Raw genomic sequence first — 23,005 nt, 5'->3', positions numbered from 1 at the left:
ACCAACTCGGAACAGTAGGGGAGTAGGGATAAACCAACACTTAGCAGGTCCTTTATACTAAACTTCTATTACCCACACTCGTTTGGCTTCTCACCGTGAGGGGAGAATTGAAGAGCAAGAAAGGAACTGAAGGTTGGATGAGCGGTGCGAAGAGTTCTGCAGGTACGCGCCCGCGGTGGCCGCTTTCTTTCAATTTCTAGCAGGGAGCAAGTTTGAGACGCGTCCATAGATTGACTAGACAGTATGCTAAAGACAGACAACTTTAGATCGGACTTTAATGGCCTAAATAATTGTGTGGACATGGGACAGCATTACGGATAATATAAAGAAGAGAGATAGGCTAGGACACTCGTTTATAATAGCCTATTGATGAATATTATTGATGAAGAGAGTGCACATCCTACTGTAACTAAGCCTCATTCATTCTGTTGACACAACATTACGACGTTTTGTATGACTTTTATATGCGGAACGTGGAGTTTTGCACTGTGCGCTGAGCTACACTGGCAGACAGTAGAAACAGGATGTTTATTTATTTTTTTACTCTCGGAGTGGGATACGCAAACCCGTTTATTCCCGGGCGCGGGGACAGCGGCGGTGGGAGTTTATCCGCAGCTGTGTAAAGAAAGCATCTGCTTGCTCTCTCCCTTGCTTCTGTCGTTTTCCCACAATGACTTAAATAACGTATGCTTTCCTGGTGGATTTTAAGCCTAGTTGGCATTAAGTACCTGACTGAGAACTTATTTGGTGCATAGGCCTGCTTGATTCAATGCTTTCCAACAAGGAAGTGAGATATGCTATCCTGGGAAGTCAATTGTAAAGCATGCTTTCTCATGATATCAGGGATGATAGTCATCAGATTTAAATTAATTTGAGATGATATTATGATAAGTTCGAACAGCGAGAGCAGGACTTGAACCAATGACTCTGCAGTTACAGGGCCAGTGCAGAAGCCTACCTCCCCTGTGCCATAAAGGTCAGGACATCTTGGCAGACATAAAACTCACCTAACAGGGGCCCCAGATAGGAGGAACACATTTCCTGGGAGAAACAGCGATTATCCCACCACTGTCACCTTTGTAGTGTTCTGGCAAAGGGTTTCCCTCTGATTTTCAGTTTGACTTTTTGCATAGTCTACAACTACCCTTTTTTTTATACCGTGATTCATACTAGTGTTAGTTATTTGGATATTTTAAAGGTTTTCAAGTCAGAAGAAAGGGTACCCAAACACCAGCTAGAACATCCAGTAATAAATACTTCATAATAGAACATAAGACATTGACAGAATTTGTCCACAATGAGCATGGCACCCAGTTTCTTGGAAAATCACTATTTTCCTTGTCTATGAACCAGATTAAGTAGATGATATAGGTTATGTTTTTAAAGTGATTGTATATTTCTAGATAGGCTTTATTTAGTGTATTTTAATTCCATGACTAATATTGCAGGACTCAGGAGGTGCAGAAGAGGTGGATCTAAGAGATTTGAAAGTTTATGTTTGAAGTAAAATATGTCACCAACTACGGTTCCAAAAATATATTTTTCTATTAAGAAAAAGCATTTGTCAGATCTTTTACTAAAAGATGGTGCTCTAAACGTGCACAAATTCCCATAGGAACACAGGCATTTTAAAAGCGCAGGGCTTGTGCAACGTGCCATGACTTCATTCTTCCTCTTACAGGAATGATGGTCATATACATATGAGGAGAAAGCTGAAGTCGCTACCTACTGTATCCATTGATGTAAATATATCCTCTGTCTGATTTCCAGTTCGTCCACTAGATAGCAGTAGGAGCTCACATGACGTCTCTTGGCCTCTTGCAACCAGTTGTGTCTGGTTTGGGTAGTGAGTCACTGTGCCAAAATGGCTGAACTGATTTTGAAGCCTGACATCTTAAAATGACCCTAGCAATTAAAAATAAATAAATAAGATAAGACAGGTGAGGAAACTTCAAACTTCTGTTCCCATTCACTTTTCCTATTGTAAACGAGTAAGATAGATCATGGAGCATGTGGAGGACGCATAGATGGTAATGTGGATGGAGAAGGAAATTCATTGCTTTACACTGACCTTCAGGCGGTACCCTTTCCATGCATACTACAGGGCCCCAAACAACCACTCAGAGTTTAACAGGTTAATATGTCATTTGAGAGCACTTTCCCAGAAACTGCTGTGCAGAGGCAATGGCCAGAAGCCCTCCAATGTTATCACACGTTTGGTGAGGGCTCTGATGAGGTTGTATAGCCTAAATGGGTTTCAGCAACCACCCCTATAAAGTCCAGCTTCTGTGTTAAATATTCAGCTTGAGTATAGCACGACCTAACTGTCTCTGCAGCTCTGACAAATTGACCTTTTCTCTCCTTCGGCTGATTCTTTACAGAACACGGTGGTTCTTTTGAGAAAGTTAGAGGTAGTTGATGCCATGCGCTGTTTCTGAGAATAGCCAAAACACTGGATGCTGAGAGGGGTTTTGGGAGAGGAGCAACTGCTTCGACCTCTGATATTAAGGCGGACATGTGACTCAATCAACAATATCACAATGGAGCTTGAAAAGTTGATAACCAAACAGACAGAAACAGACAAATGAATTGATTTCATATCGTCTATGTATCATGGCGAAGGCACCAGTTATACTGTACGTGTCGAGTAGAACACATAGCAGTACAGCAAGGTGTCCTTCCACCACGCAACTGGACATTTAAATTGCATCGCATATTGGTTAGGTCTGATCTTTCGTCTTTATTGCAGGGCCAGAGAGGGTGAGCAAGAAGCCATTTATTACTGTCCACAAACATCTAGTCCACACGAAACAAGTGACTGTTCACCTGTGCCCGTCTCAGTGTTCTGTTTCAAATTCAGCTTCTAAGGAAAGACAGAAAAAAACTGTCTGTTATTGTAAACAACAGTGTCTATCTCGTGTGTCTTTGATCGGTAGTGTGCTCGGTAAAGGTGTGTGTGGTGTGGGTAGGTGTGAGGCATGCTCCATCAGGGGGAAAAGGGGTAAAAAGGAAGCCCCTTTTGGCACGTGTTTGTCTGGATAAGGCTGACTCGCAGACAGGGAGAAGAAGAGATACAGAGTGGGGAAGAGAGTAAATGTGTTTGAAAAACAGACTGATGATGGTCTGCAGCCAGGTGAGATGCTGACATTAGGTTTGTGCTAGCTGCACTCATCCTCTAGCCTTCACACCCTGCCGACTGGGCAAAACGGGTTGAATCAACGTTGTTTCCACGTCATTTCACCCAAAAAATTCATTGGGTTGACGTTGAATCAACGTGGAAAACTGATTGGATTTGCAAAAAGTCATCAGCTTAACGGAATTTTATATTTTTGTCACCCAAATTTTAAACTAAATCCAATGGCATGGGACATTTTTTTGGTTGATTTCGCGTTAGTTGACAACTCAACCAAATGTAAATCAATACTAGATGTTGAACTAGCGTCTGTGCCCAGTGGGTGTCCACTTTTTGAATCGAGTTGTCAACAGACTCCATTAAGTACTGGGACTCAGCCACAGAGTGTGAGAGGAGGCACAGTGTCACAGTAATGATCCGTTCATGAGGGGGAAAACACTGGCTACTTGGTTTAACTAGCAATAATATAGCAGCCAAACAAACATTATATGGCTGGTCCAAGGGATAGAGCTAATTAGAACTGCACATCGGGATGGGCAGGAGTGTGTGTGTGTGTGTGTGTGTGTGTGTGTGTGTGTGTGTGTGTGTGTGTGTGTGTGTGTGTGTGTGTGTGTGTGTGTGTGTGTGTGCGTGCTTGCATGGAGGGCATAGCTTAAGTGGAGGGTGAGTCAAATCTAAATGGGCCTCTGTGCTAGCCAGCAACCTGCCCTGTATCCCGCTGTCACCCTTGCTCTATTTCACTCCCCTCACTGGCTGTGTTAGGTAGCTATAAACTGTACTGGGGACAGGGAGTGGGGGAAGAATGCACACACGCACGCACAGTGGTTGACTCCATGCTGAGAGAGCGAGAGAGAGAGACCACCTACGTGTGCTGCAGAGGTGGCGTCTGGTATGTGACTCTCCCTCGTCTCCAGGAGTGTGGCAGGCTGGGCTCTCCTTAAGCTGTGTTCAGATCTGCCTGTCTGACTAATAATGCACCATTATCACAGCTTCACATTCTTTATTCTGATAATCTAGCTCCACTACTTTATACCTCACACCCGGGAAGGCTAATCTACAGTGCTTATTGGTTAGGCTGTAGTAGTATGTGTTTTTTATATTTTTGCTGTGTTTTGTATGTTCATAGACTATTTATGATTTATTTATTGTTCAAGGTTTCAGATCTGAGCTGTGCTTTGTTTCTCTGGAGGTTGATTTGCCTGTGTGTTTCGGTCAGGGATGGCGGCGGCGTTGCCCAGGACCCTCGGGGAGCTCCAGCTCTACAGGATCCTCCAGAGGGCCAACCTGCTGTCCTACTACGAGGCCTTCATCCAGCAGGGCGGCGACGACGTGCAGCAGCTGTGTGAGGCGGCCGAGGAGGAGTTCCTGGAGATCATGGCCCTGGTGGGCATGGCCAGCAAACCTCTGCATGTACGGAGGCTCCAGAAGGCCCTGCGAGACTGGGTCACCAACCCGGCCGTGTTCAACCAGCCCCTGGCCTCTCTCCCTGTCTGCAGCATCCCTGTCTACAAGCTAGAAGCAAACGGTAATGCTAACGCTAGCACCCACGTCAAAGTGCCCAAACTTCAGGCGTCGGCGTGTGTGGGGGAGCCCAGGAGAGGCGAGGCGTCGGCATCAGTGGTGGGGAGCGAGGGGGGAGGGGGTTCGGCCTCAGGGTCTCCACTGCAGAGGGGCAGCGAGCCCCGCTTCTGGGCCTCCTTGTCCTCCCACGGTGGAGGAGGGGGACCGGAGAGCGAGCGCAGCCTGTCCCCAGCAGAGTTGACCCTGGGTCTGGCTTCCCCCTCGTCCCCCCGCGGCGAGGAGGTACTAGATGCCGCAGCGTTGAGGTCGGTGGTGGAGTGTGTGGAGCGGCTGGCCCAGGCGCTGCCCCGGAGCGACCCGGCCGACGTGAAGGAGGGGCTGAGGGGCAACAAGAAGCTGGCCAAGATGATCTGCCACATCCTGGACATGGACGAGGACGACCCGAGGAGGGCGGAGGAGATACGCAAGTACAGCGCCATCTACGGACGCTTCGACTCCAAGAGGAAGGACGGCAAGCACCTTACGCTGCACGAGGTAGAGGGGAAAGAGGGTGTGTGTGTGTTTATGGCTATCGCTGTGCAAGGAGTAGAACATTTTCAGATGTTTGTTCGTTGCTGCTCTGCTTTAGATACGTTTGACCACATGCTTTCACGCTATTGAGAAAACCTGCTTTATAACTGCATAGAACAGTATCCCTATACCTCCACTCTCTTCTTCTCTCCCTCTTCCCCCCTTCTCCTCCCCCTCTCTTCCTCCTCTACCTCTTCTCCTTCTTCCGTCTCTCTCTCTCCCTCTCGCTCTCTCTGTGTCTAGCTGACAGTGAACGAGGCAGCAGCTCAGTTGTGTATGAAGGAGGTGTCCCTGCTGACCAGGAGAGATGAGCTGTTTGGTCTGGCTAGACAGGTCTCCCGGGAGGTCACCTACAAATACACCTACAGGACCAGCAAGTGAGAACAGCTACCACACACACACACACACATCTTGAGGATGAATGGTAATACTTTAATGTGACTGGGTGAATGCCTTCTCATGAATGGTTGATGAACAAAGTTGAAGTAAAAAATGTCACCCGATTTATTGAGTATCAGATATGGTGCTCCATCCTCGTAGTTGCCAGCCTGGAAGTGTGTTTGCTTGTGTTTGCGTATGTATTTCTGTGTGTGTGTGTGTATGTGCTTGCCACTTCCCTCTCACTGCTTCTAGATGACAGGTTTAATCTGACATGCAGGTGCTTCCTGGCTGGCAACCACAAAGATGGAAAATTCCACCCAGCGCCGCGTGTCTCTCTCACTTGTTCTTGTAATGATGATGTTGCATGTTGATTCATAAATCATTATTTTCACACGACAGACGTTGTCCCCACTTCCAAACTCCCTTTGGCGTGCTTGACGTAACCTTAATGTTGCTGCTTTTGTGAAGTAGGCCAAGCCTAAGAAATGGGCATGTTTGTATATTGCAATCTGTGTACTGCTTTGAAATATAAGTTGTCCTAAAGAACTTTGTTTGAAATGGGTTCCATTTAAGCTTAGTATGTTTTTCAAGAGACAGCAAATGTTGGTACATGATCAGTTGCATCATTGGTGTTGCACCAGAGGTTAAAGGGAAATTAATAAACATTTGACAATGTTTTACAGGAGTTTACATATTTAAAATTATTTTCTTGAGGCATTACAGATCAAGAAACGGTTATCCTGTACACTATTAGAAGGGTTACGCTCTTTGAAATGTTCATCTTGTGAATTCTCCTCTCTCTCTCTCTCTCTCTCTCTCTCTCTCTCTCTCTCTCTCTCTCTCTCTCTCTCTCTCTCTCTCTCTCTCTCTCTGTCTCTGTCTCTGTCTCTGTCTCTGTCTCTGTCTCTGTCTCTGTCTCTGTCTCTGTCTCTGTCTCTGTCTCTGTCTCTGTCTCTGTCTCTGTCTCTCTGTCTCTCTGTCTCTCTGTCTCTCTGTCTCTCTCTCTGTCTCTCTCTCTGTCTCTCTCTGTCTCTCTCTCTGTCTCTCTCTCTGTCTCTCTCTATGTCTCTCTCTATGTCTCTATGTCTCTCTCTATCTCTCCCTCTGTCTCTCCCTCTGTCTTGTTCTCTCTCTCTCTCGCTCTGTGCTCTCGTCCTCTCTCTCTCGCTTTCTCTCTCTCCCTGTTTGTCTCTCTCTCTATCTCTTTCTCTCCTATAGGTCCCGATGTGGTGATAGAGATGAGATTTCTCCCAAGAGGATTAAAACAGAGGTGAGCCCATCTCTTTCTCACTGCATGATCCAACGACCACGGAGCTTTCCACAGAGTTTGACTTTATATAAGTTAAAGCTCACTCCTATATCCCCAGTTTCCTAACACATGTGTGCTGTTAGATTAGAAAGGGTAAATCCCTTAACAATCCCGGATTCCCACAGACCGATAGTGCATGGTTATGGATGGGTGTGTCCAGTGCCTTTTGTTTGCATAGCTGCCTGTCAGCCAGCTTGGCCGTGTATATGGGGCTCGGCGGACAGGGGGCGTGTCCCTCAAGACTACTGGGTGTCATAATGTAGGGGAAAGATCAAAGTTCACCGGAATAAAAACTTCCTCTGTCGAATCAGGTCACCTCCTCCTCCACGCCTTACGTAACGCCCTGAGGACCCACAGTGAGAGATTGACTGACACACCTTGCTGCGTCCACTCCTTGTCTTTTGAAGTGCGTTGGATACCGCGTAGTAGAGGGCTTTGTCTGTCAGTGTGTCAATGCTTCTCTAGTTCCGTTCCTCATAGTGTAGTGCAGGTGTTGAGTAAAGAGTTCCCCCAGAAACTCCTCTGAGTTGTTTTGAGTTGTTAAGTAAAGAGTGTCTTTGTGTAGGGAACTGTTGTGAGCTGAGCTTATGGCAGCTGTCCATTCATCTCTCTCCAGTGGTATGTTTGATGACGGTCCAAATCTCTGATGTGAGTGAGCTTCCCCTACGCCTCCACAGACCAGGGGTGGGCCAGGGTGAGACTAGCTATCAGGCCCACGCCCCCCATCACCTTCCCCCTGTTTCTCAGTCCTCCGGGGCAGTCACATACCAGACCTTGGCAGAACATATACAGTTATTTGTTTGAATGAATGAATGTGTTGAAGTGGATTGTTTTCATCGAAAATATATTTTCTGGAATATTTTGGAGACTACTGAAGATATTTGCTACAGATGTAGGATCTTAATTTGACCACTCTTTTGTTGCTGCAAATGTTCCTGCACAGCAGGCAATGTAAACGTATAGTGTATTCAAGGTTAAAAAGGCTTCTAAAGTTTGTAATTTCCACATTAAAATGCCATAATAAATTAATTATAATCCACATTTTAATTCAACATTTTCCTGCTGTATGACACACCTTTTCAGTTTTTTGTAGCACTTTTCTCTTACTAAAGGCAAATTATTCTCACAACCTGGTTGTTTTCTTTTAACTACATGTTACTGTGTGTCCTTGAGATGAAGTTTTACATATTTCTCTCAACAAAGGACTTAACTGGAGTTAACCATGGAGAGTTAGAAAATGAATCCCCACCCACTCTTCTGCCCTACCCCCATCTCAAACACGCACGCACGCACACACGCACGCACACACGCACACACACACACACACACACACGCACTACTGCCACCCTCCCATTAAGAGCCAGCCACACGCCCACATGGACAACACAAAAGCCCAAATGAGCTCAGTCACGCCTACCCATAGTCCTGAGGTTTACATGACATCACCGCATGGGCGCGCTCGGAACCACCCACCCCCATGCACTTGCGCAGTTGGGTTGTCCGCACACCGATACTCATATGCTCTTTGTCTCTCCCTCTCTTTCACATACACACACTCTGACGCCACACCTTCTGTGGGTGCTTTGAAGGCGTGATAAATCATAAGGTGTGGCGGTAGGGTGAGTTCAGATTTACGTCACTTGTAGACATGCGTTAACCTTCCCCCTACATCCTCCACAAACCCTGTACAGAGAGGAGGGACAGCCCTCTCAACCCAACCCAACCTGGCAACCCACTGTCTCCTTATTCAGACCTCAATTTCAACTTCAGAATCCCATAAACAGATCTAAGGGTAGACATGCTGAAAATATAACAGTTATTTTTCACAGGATATACGTAAGTGTGACAAGCATCCTCTGGTGAGACTGGGTGACATTATTTCAGCTAGAAGGCATCATGAGTGGAGTATAAAAGGAGAGAAAATCTGAATGGGACCATGGTCTGATAGTGGCATATTTCTCTCTCTCAATTCAATTCAATTTGCTTTATTGGCATGACGTAACAATGTACATATTGCCAAAGCTTATATTGGATATTTACAATATAAAAATGAGAATCAAAATTGTCAACGGGACAACAGTTACAACAATAACCAAGTGTCAAAATAACCATACATTCAACAATAACAATAAGCATACAGTAGAGGACATGTGCAGGTTGATTGGTCTGTCAGACACTGTCCCTCAACTTATGGCAGGCAGCAATGTAGTGCGCTGCCAACCCACAGCTCTCTGCGTCCTCCCCCAACAGGACTGGTAGCCTACTCTCATCAGAGAGGTCTTTAAACCTTGAATAAGGGAAATTACACTCTCTAATTGTTTTATATTTTTGACATTTTGTCAGGAAATGCAGCTCCGTCTCAGGTTCTGCTGTTGTGCAGTGGTTGCACAGCCTTTCCTCTACAGGGAGCCAGGTTTTCCTGTGTCTACCCTTCTCAATGGCAAGGCTGTGCTCACTGAGCCTGTACTTTGTCAATGTTTTTCTAAGGTTTTGATCAGTAACCATGGTCAAATATTTAGCCACAGTGTACTGTCGATTTAGGCCCAGATAGCACTGCATTTTGCTTTGTGTTCGTGCTTGTGTTTCCCAATAAGCAATGTAGTTCTGCTTTGACTGTGTTGTAATTTGGTTTATCCTGATTGATTGGATGTTCTGGTCCTGAGGTTTCAGTGTGTTAGTAGAACAGGTTTGTGAACTCAGCCCCAGGACCAGCTGGATGAGGGGACTCTTTTCTTTGCTCAGCTCTTGGCATTGCAGGGCTTGGTAGTGATATGAGAGGGGGTCACTGTATTTTAGATGTTTCCAAAACTTAATTGCTCTTTTTTGAGTTTTTATAATTAGTGGATATTTTCCTAATTCTGCCCTGCATGCATTGTGTGTAGTTTTCCTCTGGACATGTAGGATAATCTTACAGAACTCTGCATGCAGGGTTTCAATGGGGTGTTTGTCCCATTTGATGAAATCTTGTTTTGCAAGTGGACCCCACACCTCGCTGCTATAAAGTGCAATTGGTTCAATGACATATTCAATTAGTTTTAGCCAAATGTTAATAGGTATTTCAATTTGAATTGGCTTTTTAATGGCGTAGAATGCCCTGCGTGCTTTCTCTCTCAGTTCATTCACTGCCTCATTAAGGTGTCCAGTTGAGCTTATTTTTAAACCTAAGTTATTGGAGTGTGTGCAGTACTCTATATATTTTGTACCAATTGAGAACTTTGGTCTAATTCCCTGAGATCTGGATCTTCTCTGGAAAATCATTATTTTTGTCTTTTTGGGGTTTACTGCCAGGGCCTAGGTCTGGCAGTACTGCTCTAGCAGGTCCAGGCTCTGCTGTAGTCCATGTGCTGTGGGTGACAGCAGGCATAGGTCATCTGCGAAGAGTAGGCATTTAACCTCTCTCTCTCTCTCTCTCTCTCTCTCTCTCTCTCTCTCTCTCTCTCTCTCTCTTTCTCTCGCTTTCTCGCTCTCTCTGTCTCTCTCTGTCTCTCTCTGTCTCTCTCTCTCTCTCTCGCTCGCTCGCTCTCTCTCTCGCTCTCTCTCTCGCTCTCTCTCTCTCTCTCTCTCTCTCTCTCTCTCTCTCTGTCTCTCTCTCTCTGTCTCTTTATCGTGTCAGGAGGGCTTCTTTGACCTCCAGGAGGCCCTGCAGGCCATCCACATGAGACAAGAGACCCTGAGGGAGCAGCTGGCCACAGCCAAGTCTAAAGGAGAGGAGACCACAGGACGCAACATCCAGGTGACTACACTACCACTCACTGACTGACTGTCTGAGGGACGGCTGGACAGACTGACGGACAACCAGACATAAAGACTGGCTGGCTAGTAAACTGCTTGGCTGCCTGACCGACTGTATGGCTTGCTGGCTGATTGACTGACTGACTGACTGACTGGCTAGTTGACGTTCAATCTGCAGGTGGTGCATTGGCTGGGTAATACCAATTAGAAGAAATGTGAGAAAGCGAAGATTCACCACTAATCAGCAGAGTTATTGACGAGCTATTTTGTTTTATAATACAGTTTGTATCCTCGTTTCTCATTTCTAATTGAGGAAAAAACAGAATAAGTAAAGCAGTAGCACGTCCATGCCCTCTTTGTCTGTTATGACATCATCACCATTACCCACCTAATTATCCTTCATCAAAATGCAGGCTTATTTTCTGTTGTTTTGGAGAAACAGACAAGACAGTGTAGATGCAGGAAATGGCTGACAGATTTTTAATTTAACTAGGCAAGTCAGTTAAGAACAAGTTCTTATTTACATTGATGGCCTACCGGGGAACAGTGGGTTAACTGCCTTGTTCAGGGGCAGAACGACAGATTTGTACCTTATCAGCTCAGGGATTCAATCCAGCAACCTTTTGGTTACTGTCCCAACGCTCTAACCACTAGGCTACCTGCCACCCCAAAAGATACATGTAAACAACGAGTATCTAGACTAGAGAAGGAACTTAAGATTGTGCTGCCCTTTTAGATGGTCTTTGATAGACTTCAGGCTCAGTTTTTTGTGTGTTATGTGTTTTCTAATGTGTGTGGATGTGTGTGTGTAACATTAGACATTTATCTTGAACTGATTATATGCATCTGTGTTTGTGTGTTGTAGCTGCAGCTGGAGCATCTGCTGGCCAGGCAGATGGAGATCCTCCACGAGGCCAAGGCCCAGGACAGACTTCAGACCCTGGAGTGGAGGGTTCCTATGGGGGGCTTCAAATTCAGACACAGCACAGACCCAGAGCACCGCCACCATACCAACGGAGGCTCCACTGATAACACCAGTCTACAACCAGGTCAGACATTAGACGTTTACAGTTGAAGTCGGAGGTTTACATGCACCTTAGCTAAATACATTTTAACTCAGTTTTTCACAATTCCTGACATTTAAACCTAGTAAAAATTCCCTGTCTTAGGTTAGTTAGGATCACCACTTTATTTTAAGAATGTGAAATGTCAGAATAATACATTTACATTTAAGTCATTTAGCAGACGCTCTTATCCAGAGCGACTTACAAATTGGTGCATTCACCTTATGACATCCAGTGGAACAGCCACTTTACAATAGTGCATCTAAATCTTTTAATGGGGGGGGGGGGGGGTGAGAAGGATTACTTTATCCTATCCTAGGTATTCCTTAAAGAGGTGGGGTTTCAGGTGTCTCCGGAAGGTGGTGATTGACTCCGCTGTCCTGGCGTCGTGAGGGAGTTTGTTCCACCATTGGGGGGCCAGAGCAGCGAACAGTTTTGACTGGGCTGAGCGGGAACTGTACTTCCTCAGTGGTAGGGAGACGAGCAGGCCAGAGGTGGATGAATAGTAATAGTAGAGAGAATGATTTATTTAAGCTTTTATTTCTTTCATCACATTGCCAATGGGTCAGAAGTTTACATACACTCAAGTAGTATTTGGTAGCATTGCCTTTAAATTGTTTAACTTGGGTCAAACGTTTCGGGTAGCCTTCCACAAGCTTCCCACAATAAGTTGGGTGAATTTTGGCCCATTCCTCCTGACAGAGCTGAGTCAGGTTTGTAGGCCTCTTTGCTCGCACATGCTTTTTCAGTTCTGCCCACACATTTTCTATAGGGTTGAGGTCAGGGCTTTGTGATGGCCACTCCAATACCTTGCCTTTGTTGTCCTTAAGCCATTTTGCCACAAATTTGGAAGTATGCTTGGGGTCATTGTCCATTTGGAAGACCCATTTGCGACCAAGCTTTAACTTCCTGACTGATGTCTTGAGATGTTGCTTCAAAATATCCACAGAATTTTCCTACCTCATGACACCATCTATTTTGTGAAGTGCACCAGTCCCTCCTGCAGCAAAGCACCCCCACAACATGATGCTGCCACCCCCGTGCTTCACGGTTGGGTTGGTGTTCTTCGGCTTGCAAGCCTCACCCTTTTTCCTCCAAACATAATGATGGTCATTATGGCCAAACAGTTCTATATTTGTTTCAAAAGACCAGAGGACATTTCTCCAAAAAGTACGATATTTGTCCCCATGTGCAATTGAAAACCGTAGTCTGGCTTTTTTATGGCAGTTTTGGAGCAGTGGCTTCTTCCTTGCTGAGCGGACTTTCAGGTTATGTCTATATAGGACTCGTTTTACTGTGGATATAGATACTTTTGTACCCGTTTCCTCCAGCATCTTCACAAGGTCCTTTGCTGTTGTTCTGGGATTGATTTTGCACCAAAGTACGTTAATCTCTAGGAGAGAGAACACGTCTCCTTCCTGAGCGGTATGATGGCTGCGTGGTCCCATGGTATTTATATTATTGTTTGTACAGATGAATGTGGTACCTTCAGGCGTTTGAAAATTGCTCCCAAGGATGAACCAGACTTGTGGAGGTCTACAATTTTCCCACTGAGTTTGAAGGTAGGCCTTGAAATACATCCATAGGTACACCTCCAATTGACTCAAATGATGTCAATTAGCCTATCAGAAGCTTCTAAAGCCATCACATCATTTTCTGGAATTTTCTAAGCTGTTTAAAGGGACAGACAACTTAGTGTGTGTAAACTTCTGACCCACTGGAATTGTGATACAGTGAATTATAAGTGAAATAATCTGTCTTTAAACAATTGTTGGAAAAATTACTTGTGTCATGCACAAAGTAGATGTCCTAAACGACTTGCCATAACTATAGTTTGTTAACAAGAAATTTGTGGAGTGGTTGAAAAACAAGTTTTAATGACTCCAACCTAAGTGTATGTAAACTTCCGACTTCAACTGTATGTTTGGAAGTGTATATTACACCGGCAGAACGATAACATAAGTTTAGCCATAGGGGTCGAAATTATACTGAACAAAAATATAAACATGTAAAGTGTTGGTCCCATGTTTCATGCGCTGAAATAAAAGATGCCAGAAATGTTCCATTCACACAAAAGCTTATTTCTCTCAAATGTTTTGCACAAATTTGTTTACATCCCTGTTAGTGAGCATTTCTCCTTTGCCAAGATAATCCATCCACCTGACAGGTGTGGCATATCAAGAAGTTGATTAAACAGCATGATCATTCCACAGGTGCCCCTTGTGCTGGGGACACTGACAGGCCACTCTAAAAATGTGCAGTTTTGTCACACAACACAATGCAACAGATGTCTCAAGTTTTGAGGGAGCGTGCAATTGGCATGCAGGAATGTCCACCAGAGCTGTTGCCAAAGAATTGATGGTTCATTTCTCTACCATAAGCCGTTTTGGAGAATTTGGCAGTACGTCCATCCGGCCTCACAACCGCAGACCACGTGTAACGACGCCAGCCCAGGACCTCCACATCCAGCCTCCACACCTGCGGGATCGTCTGAGACCAGCCACCCGGACAGCTGATTAAACTGTGGTTTGGCACAGCCAAAGAATTTCTGCACAAACTGTCAGAAACCATCTCAGGAAAGCTCATCTGCGAGCTCGTCATCCTCACCAGGGTCTTGACCTGACTGCAGTTCGGCATTGTAACAGACTTCAGTGGGCAAATGCTCACCTTCGATAGCCTCTGGCGAAGTGTGCTCTTCATGGATGAATCCCGGTTTGAACAGTTGTCAGAGTGGTTTGCTGATGTCAACATTGTGAACAGTGCCCCATGGTGGTGGTGGGGTTATGGAAAGGGCAGGCATAAGCTACATTCAACGAGCACAATTTTATTTTATTTATGGCAATTTGAATGCGCAGCGATACCGTGACAAGATCCTGAGGCCCATTGTCGTGCCATTCATCCGCCGCCATCACCTCATGTTTCAGCATGATAACGCACGGCCCCATATCGCAAGGATCTGTACACAAATCCTGGAAGCTGAAAATGTCCCAGTTCTTCCATGGCCTGCATACTCACCTGCCATATAGATTTGACCTAGATAGTTTGCGTGTATCTATTGATATGTAGGCTACGTGTGCCATTTTTAAATGTCTGTATTTCTAGCCTTGAGCTGTTCTTGTCTATTAAAGTTCTGTATTGTCATGTTTCATGTTGTGTGGATCCCAGGAAGGGTAGCTGCTGCTTTCTCAGCAAATACTGTAGCAAGATCAAGGGCGTGGGGTTTCCACGTCACCAAGTTCAATAACAAAACATGCACCTGTAGCACAAATCGAATGCAAAACGGAAGTTTATTAGGGATTTTGGTACATGGGGAAAGAAGCGGGAATTCACCAGTCACCTCACAGTCCACAAGCCGTTCTCTTTGTCCATTCCGTTTTCCAGGGGTAATCCTCACACTCGGGTCCTCAGCCAATCCGGTCCGGTACGCAGCAGGAGGAGGAGGGGTGGGGGTAGTCCAACAGTCCAGGTCACAACGGGCAATCACACAGATTTTGTTCTCATACCTCTCTTGTCTCTCACTCTTCATACCTCTCTTGTCTTTCACTCTTCATACCTCTCACTCTTCATACCTCTCACTCTTCATACCTCTCACTCTTCATACCTCTCACTCTTCATACCTCTCACTCTTCATACCTCTCACTCTTCATACCTCTCACTCTTCATACCTCTCACTCTTCATACCTCTCTTGTCTCTCACCTCTGCCCTTTTGTGCAGGCTGCTTTCTCCTTTATCCCCAAGCACTCCCTGGCTTAATGACCCACAGCCTTTCCTCGTTGGGGCAGAAAGTCCATATAAGGCTTGGTGGGTGGATCCAGCTACCTGCAAGATCTCTCTCCTCAATTACCACTCCCCTCACCTCTCCCTGCCGGCTGCCACAATACCAATACCAAATATGAACTGTAACTCAGTAAAGTCTTTGATATTGTTGCATGTTGCGTTTATATTTTTGTTCAGTGTAATCAAGTTTTGAAGTTTGGTTTAGGAACGAGGGTTAGGTTAAGGTTCAGGTTAGGTGTAGTTTCAATGACGTTTAGGAAAGGAAAATGCATAAAAGTTAACATTGGTTCAGCGTACCACCATCCGACGCAATTATTTTTGTGCTGGTTAAATATTTTGCCTTTATGTTTCGTTTCTCAGGCAAATTTTAATTTCTTCCATTCATTTGTCAGCTGTTTGTGGAGATTTTGGGGAGTTTCAGGAAGGATCCACGTGTGTGTATGGTCCTCAGATAGGGAAAAACTGACTTATATAACCATAAATGCTATGAGTTGCTTTAAGCTTGCTTTGAGTACCATAGGCTGCTATTGTATTGATCTGAAGCCCTCTTAAGAGTGCGTGGTGAACACAGAGGATAGAGGGTGACACCTTTCACACCCACAACCTCACACAGTCAACAGCATGACTGTCGTATTAATACTGCTTATTCTCTTTCCCTTCACACACACACACACACACACACACACACACACACACACACGTACACAGCATCCTTTGTGCTCTATCTAATGGGTCTTCATTGACAGCATTGACAGCAATGTGGCGTGACTAACACCTTTTTTATTTTATACACAGTACACACACCGCTCTTTCATTTAACAGCCTCTATTCATTACAGAGCGAGACATAGATAATGGCATTTTCTACAGAACAGACACAAATCATTCTTTTGAATAATGGTGTTTTAATGGCTTTTTATGATTTGAATTGAGTGTTAGAATAGAATGGAATAGATAAGTACTGTATTGTCATTCTGTTTTTATAAAATATTTGGCCTTACCTAGCTGTGTGTTCCTGCAGGGGAGAGGCCACTGAACCTGCGTGTGGCGGGTCAAAGGTCAGATGGAGACATACCCCTGGGGAAACAGCTAGCCAATGAGCTGAAGAGGCATCACAGCAACGGGGAGGGAAAGACCCCGGCGACGAGTCACCATGGCAATGTCGAGGGCAAAACTTTGGCCACAGGTCTGCACCTAGAGATTCTCTATTGTAGTTAATTCACAATGAATCATTTGATATGGAATCAGCTCAAAGATTCCATCACATTTAACCTTCATTCTGAATCATTTGATACTCAATCAGCTGGTTAATTCTCTGTCATAGTTCACTCATGCTGAATCATCTGATAATAATCCAACTCCTCCTATTTGTTTTCTCTTTCTCATTCCAGAAAATGGAAACGGGGCCGACTTCTCCCAAGGGGCTCTCAACCTTTCCGACAAGAAGACCATCAAATCAGAGCCAGAGGATTCCAGATAGCACCTCTTCTCCTCCTACTCCTCCTCCTTCCTCATCCCTCTCTCATAACATAGTCGTCGTCGGTCAATACTAAAAAAGCACAGCTGCAGTAGAGCCTTAACAACCAATGTTGCCTCAAGTAAAGGGATTTTACTTTTTGTTTATTTTTTGCCAAAGCACCTAGAGAGCCTTTATTTCTTTCCTTGTAGAAGCCCAGTTTTTTGTGTTTTCACTGACTGTGCTGATTCCCCCACCCCTCTCTCCTTTCTTACTATCAAGACTGATGGCGAGTGGTCTGTAGATGTCGTTTTTGTACATACATAATTCTGACTCTGAAAAGTGTTTGTCATTAATGTTATTTAAATATGTGCTGTGTATAATAAGGAAACATATTTCTGGTGGACTATAGGATGTCAGTTATGTCCAGATTGGGAAGATGGATGTCCCAGTTGTTACGAGGACAGGTTTGGCTCTGGTGTGTTAAGAGTGTACGAGGACAACACCAGAATATCCTGGTAGTATTCCCTTTCACTTCGAGTCAACCAGGATTTGGCTCAGAAAAGTCTTATTTAATTTGACAATGTGGTCCAATTTGATCAAAGCACTAACAGTAGGGTGTGCAGGTCATTCGGAAAGTATTCAGACCCCTTGACTTTCCCCACATTTTGTTACATTGCAGCCTTATTCTAAAATGGATTAAATTAAAAAATGTCCCTCATCAATCTACACACAATACCCCATAATGACAAAGCGAAAACAGGTTTTTAGAAATGTTTGCCAATGTATATAAAAAAACAAAACAGAAAAAGCTTATTTACATAAGTATTCAGACCCTTTGCTATGAGACTCAAAATTGAGCTCAGATGCATCCTTTTTCCATCGATCCTCCTTGAGATGTTTCTACAACTTGATTGGAGTCCATCTGTGGTAAATTCAATTGATTGAACATGATTTGAAAAGGCAGTTGACAGTTGACAGTGCATGTCAGAGCCATGAGGTCGAAGGAACCTGCTCAAGAGCTCTGAGGACCTCAGACTGGGGCGAAGGTTCACCTTCCAACAGGACAACGATCCTATGCATACAGCCAAGACAACGCAGGAGTGGCTTCGGGACAAGTCTCTGAATGTCCTTGAGTGGCCCAGCCAGAGTCCGGACTTGAACCCGATCAAACATCTCTGGAGAGACCTGAAAAAAAGCTGTGCAGCGATGCTCCCAATCCAATCTGACAGAGCTTGAAAGGATCTGCAGAGAAGAATGGGAGAAACTCCACAAATACAGGTGTGCCAAGCTTGTAGTGTCATACCCAAGAAGACTCGAGGATGTAATCACTGCTAAAGCTGCTTCAACAAAGTACAAAGTAAAGGGTCTGAATAATTATGTAAATGTGACATTTCAGTTTTCTTTTTGGAAATTTGCAAAAAAATTGCAAAACCTGTTTTTGCTTTGTCATTATGGGGTATTGTGTGTAGATTGATCAGAAAAAAAATAAACAATTTCATCAATTTTAGAATAAGGCTGTAATGTAACAAAATGTGGAAAAAGTCAAAGGGTCTGAATACTTTCCAAATGCACTGTATATGGGACGACAACTTTATGTGGTAACGTTGGGTGTGTATTATAGCCATCAATAATAAGCACAACTAGTCTTAGCTGCCATATTTTCAAATGGAGACGTTGACCTTCTCGATTTTACTAAATGGAGGGAATTTAAAATAGTGTGAACCACAAAACAGTAATAACTGAATTTGAAAGCAGGGTTACCATCGCACCATCTCACTTTGATTAGTACAATACCAATTGTGTGTTAGTAGAGCAATACCAACTAGCTGTTGTTGAGGAACCCAGTGCAAATGTCTAGTTGTCCCAGTTTTGGGGATCTTGTTCACTGTACAGTTGTTTTATTTCTTGTTGACTAGCGTTAGCCATAGTCCTAGGTAACCCCGGCCCACACCCATCCTCAAGATGACCTGTAACAGATATGCACTATTGTTTGATTCTAAAATGCATCGTCATGTTTTTAGAATTTCCATCAAAGTATTTTTCACATTTCTGATAGTCTCCCATGAATGATGTGCTGTACATGTTTGTATAGCAACGTTTGAGTAATGTAGTCAATGACATGCATTTCTGGGGTACTGGGGTCCTCTATTAATGTCACTTTAGATCAGGAAATTTTAGAGCCACCATCATATGATGTCATTTGTCAGGTTTCCCTCTCAAATTCATATTTTAGTCACGTACCAGTTCAGCTGTCTCACTAATTGTATTGATGTTTAAAATGATTACCTCTTCTTTCAGTTACACTGATAGATTATGTTCTCTATTCTCATGCAATAGTTAAAGGGACAATTCACTAAAAATAGAAATTGTATGATTTACCACTTGATGTGTTTCATGTTTTTAGAGCACAGCATTCGATGACAATGCCTACAATGGTGTGGTTAGCTTTTGGTCAGGGGAGGCTATCCAAAGCATGCTGACACGTACACAATAACCAGGATAAGCCCTGAACAACTGTCGGGTTGATCATTGCAACACCATGGAGTAAAAAAAAAACATGTGACTTTTATATTTAGTGAACAACCAAAATGTGAGGATAAAATATACATTTTTATAATCTATTAGATGGATGCATTTTTGTTCAGAACACAAATCATTTTTAGCAAGCAAATCTTTGTTAATTTACCTAAGTGGGGATTGTTATTTAATGGCCTATGGGACATCTACATTCACCCTAATTTTGAAAAATGTATTTTTAAGTAATTTGAATGTCTCAATAGATTCCCCCTACTTCATGCAACATTTTTGGCAGTATGATTTATTCAGAAATGTTTACCTAATTCTGTACATGACTGTTTCTGTATTCAAAATAGCAATCTCTAAATAAGGTAAGGCAATCACAAGTTGGCTCATACAGAAACAGATCAGCACCCAGGCTGCCACCAACCAGCTTCACAAAAGGAGGTTATCTGAACCACCTTAGCTCCCTGTGAGTTCCTGTTCCTCTGCAACACCTACCTTTGTTCTTACACTCTGTTGAACTTGTAACGGCTTTGTATTATACAGTAGAATTATACATTCATAACTGTGGGATGAAACTGTGTTTGTTGTCGATAGAAGTTGTTCTTATCACTGTTGTTGTTGGTAAAAACATAATTAGGTTATGCATTGTCATGCACCCAATTGTTTTGTAAACACTAATATATTTACTTTGTTATACAGCACATGAACATTAAACTTTATTTTTTTAGATCTGGTGGATTACTTTTCATGCTGCTGTCCTTTTTCCTAAAAAAATTATTGATGTGCTTTATACTGAACTAAGTTGAACAAAAATCGAGTTCTTTGTGGAGAGCCCAGAGTTCTGAGAAGTTCTTAGCTTGACAAACCAAAACAACTTCTGAGAACTAATTTGAGGTAAAAGTGTCCTCTCCTCTGTGATAGGGTTGCAGATCCTCTCTCTGAATCGAGATAACAACCTTAGATGAGGTTTGGGCGACTTTTTGTGTCCTCAGCAAATACTGTGCTAGTTTTGCCTTCAGAAAACCCCAAAGAGGTGGATGTAAAAGCGTCTACGAGGGTGTACATAGTGAAAAGGCAATCCAGCCTGCACAATTCTCCATCTCTTTCAAGTCCAAAAAAACAACCTACAAAACTACATTTGCATACAAGATTTGGAAATTCTGCCGCTGCAGTGCTTCTGAACAGAGTGATTCTGATTCTCCAGCATACAGCATATTCCAGCGCAACCTCGCAAACCTTTGACTCTCAACACCATCTTAGTGTCCTTATTCATGCGTAGCCATTTAAACTCAGTTAGCATTTGGATGTTTTTGAAAAACTTCAGAGGGGAAAATTTCACGTCACTGCTATGTGCTATGTTCTAAGAAACAAACAGTTATACACAGCATGTATATAGGTCTGATAGGCCCTATCAGATGCCTGGGTGTGGCTGTGTTACACATAGATATAGAACCCTGATATATTGTATATACAGTGCCTTGCAAAAGTATTCAGACCCCTTGGATATCGTCAAATTTTATTGTGTTACGAAGTGGGATTAAAATTGATTTAATTGTCATTTTGTTGGTCAACATCTACATAAAATACTCTGTAATGTGAAAGTGGAAGAAACATGAAATGTTATTTTAAGATAAATAAAAATGGTAAAACTAAACTATAGTTGTCGTATAAGTTTTCAGCCCCTTTTGTTTAGGCAAGCGTAAATTAATTCAGGAGTATAATTTTCCTTAACAAATCACAGAATAAGTTATATGGACTCCCTCTGTGTGAAATAATACCGGTTGACCAGATTTTTAAAATACTAACCCTTCTTCTGTCCCCCATACATACAACATCTATAAGGTCCCTCAGACAAGTATTGAATTTCAAGGACAGATTCAACTACAAAGACCAGGGAGCTTTCTTTTCGAAAGCCTCATAAAGAAGGGCAGTGATTGGTAGATGGGTAACAATAACAAATCAGACATTGAATATCTCTTTAAGCATGGTCAAGTTAATAATTATGCATTAAACCGCCCAAACACATCAAAGATAAAGTTGTCCTTTTGAACTAAGCTGCAGGACAGGAATGGAACTGTTCATGGATGTTCCCATGAGGCCACAGAGTTCAATGGCTGTGATGGGAGAGAACTGAGAATGGATCAACAACATTATAGTGACTCCACAATACTGACCTAAATGACAGAGTGAAAAGAAGAATACAAATATACAGAATACAATATCTTGTATGCAACAAGGCACTAAAGTAATACTGGGGGGGAAACACAGCAAAGGAATACACTTTCTGGCCTAAATGTTGGCAAATCCAACACATCACTGAGTAACTGCCTCCTTGTTTTCAAGCATGGTGGTGGCTGCATCATGGTATGGGTGCGCTTAACATCTGTCACTCCCTGACCTTAGTTATCTATGTTTTCTTTATTATTTTGGTTAGGTCAGGGTGTGATGAGAGTGGGTATGCTTGTTTTGTATTGTCTAGGGGTTTTTGTATGTCTAGGGGTTTTGGTAAATCTAGGTATATCTAAGTCTATGGTGACCTGAATTGGTTCCCAATCAGAGGCAGCTGTTTATCGTTGTCTCTGATTGTGGATCATATTTAGGTTGCCGTTTTCCCTTTTGGTTTTGTGGGTTCTTATTCTATGTTTAGTTGCCTGTCTGCACTAGCCATATAAGCGCCACGGTTTGTTTTGTTATTTTGTTCGTTTTGTTCAGTGTTCATTCTTTAAATAAAGAAGAATGTACGCTTATCACGCTGCGCCTTGGTCTCCTCCCTACGACGGCCGTGACAGAAGAACCCACCATCAAAGGACCAAGCAGCGTGTTCAGGAGGACAGCTTGGACATGGGACGAGATTTTGGACGGTAAAGGATCCTGGTCGTAGGAGGAAATATTGTCAGGAGAGGATCGCCTACCATGGAGGCAGGTGGAGATAGCACGGGATGAACAGCGACGATATGAGGGGACACGTTTAGCACGGAAGCCAGAGAGGCAGCCCCAATAATTATTTTGGGGGGGGCACACGAGGAGATTGGCTGAGTCAGGCTGAAAACCTGAGCCAACTCCTCGTGCTTACCGTGGGGAGCGTGTGACTGGTCAGGCACCGTGTTATGCAGAAATGCGCACGGTGTCTCCAGTTCACGTTCATAGCCCGGTGCGCTCTATTCCAGCTCCTCGCATTTGCCGGGCTAGAATGGGCATCTAGCCAGGACGCATTCGGCCAGTTCTACGTTCCAGAGCTCCAATGCGTCTCCATGGCCCAGTGTATCCTGTGCTTCCTCCCCGCACTCGCCCTGAGTTGCGTGTCCCCAGCCCGGTTCCACCAGTTCCGGCACCACGCATCAGGCCTCCAGTGCGCTTCCACAGTCCAGTACGTCCTGTTCCGGTACAATCAGTTCCGGCACCACGCATCAGGCCTCCAGTGCGCTTCCACAGTCCAGTACGTCCTGTTCCTCTTCCCCGCACTCGCCCTGAGGTGCGTGTCCTCAGACCGGTACAACCAGTTCCGGCACCACGCATCAGGCTTCCAGTGCGCTTCC

The 23,005-nt window shown here is 44.0% G+C and overlaps 1 protein-coding gene across 1 annotated transcript; it reads left to right on the top strand.

The window, feature by feature from the left end:
• Positions 1 to 25: 25 nt before the first annotated feature.
• On the top strand, positions 26 to 20,196 carry LOC139538584 (NGFI-A-binding protein 1-like). The gene is made up of 8 exons (XM_071340774.1): positions 26 to 162; positions 4,350 to 5,188; positions 5,468 to 5,601; positions 6,824 to 6,875; positions 10,528 to 10,647; positions 11,512 to 11,695; positions 16,509 to 16,673; positions 16,879 to 20,196. The coding sequence occupies exons 1-8, from the start codon at positions 138 to 140 to the stop codon at positions 16,965 to 16,967; spliced, it is 1,608 nt and encodes a 535-aa protein (XP_071196875.1). The 5' UTR covers positions 26 to 137; the 3' UTR covers positions 16,968 to 20,196.
• The last annotated feature ends 2,809 nt before the right edge of the window (positions 20,197 to 23,005 follow it).

The sequence above is a fragment of the Salvelinus alpinus genome, chromosome 14, assembly GCF_045679555.1.
Source record: "Salvelinus alpinus chromosome 14, SLU_Salpinus.1, whole genome shotgun sequence".
Classification (NCBI taxonomy): Eukaryota; Metazoa; Chordata; class Actinopteri; order Salmoniformes; family Salmonidae; genus Salvelinus; species Salvelinus alpinus.
The sequence above is the reverse complement of the archived record's forward strand: the minus strand, read 5'-3'. Positions and strand labels throughout refer to the sequence as shown.

Bases quoted from the DNA above. Each gene is read 5' to 3' on its own strand.
- LOC139538584 (XM_071340774.1), top strand. From the start codon at position 138: ATGAGCGGTGCGAAGAGTTCTGCAG. The intron at 10,648-11,511 runs GTGACTACACTA...TGTGTGTTGTAG, and splicing joins CCACAGGACGCAACATCCAG to CTGCAGCTGGAGCATCTGCT. The intron at 16,674-16,878 runs GTCTGCACCTAG...TTCTCATTCCAG, and splicing joins GGGCAAAACTTTGGCCACAG to AAAATGGAAACGGGGCCGAC.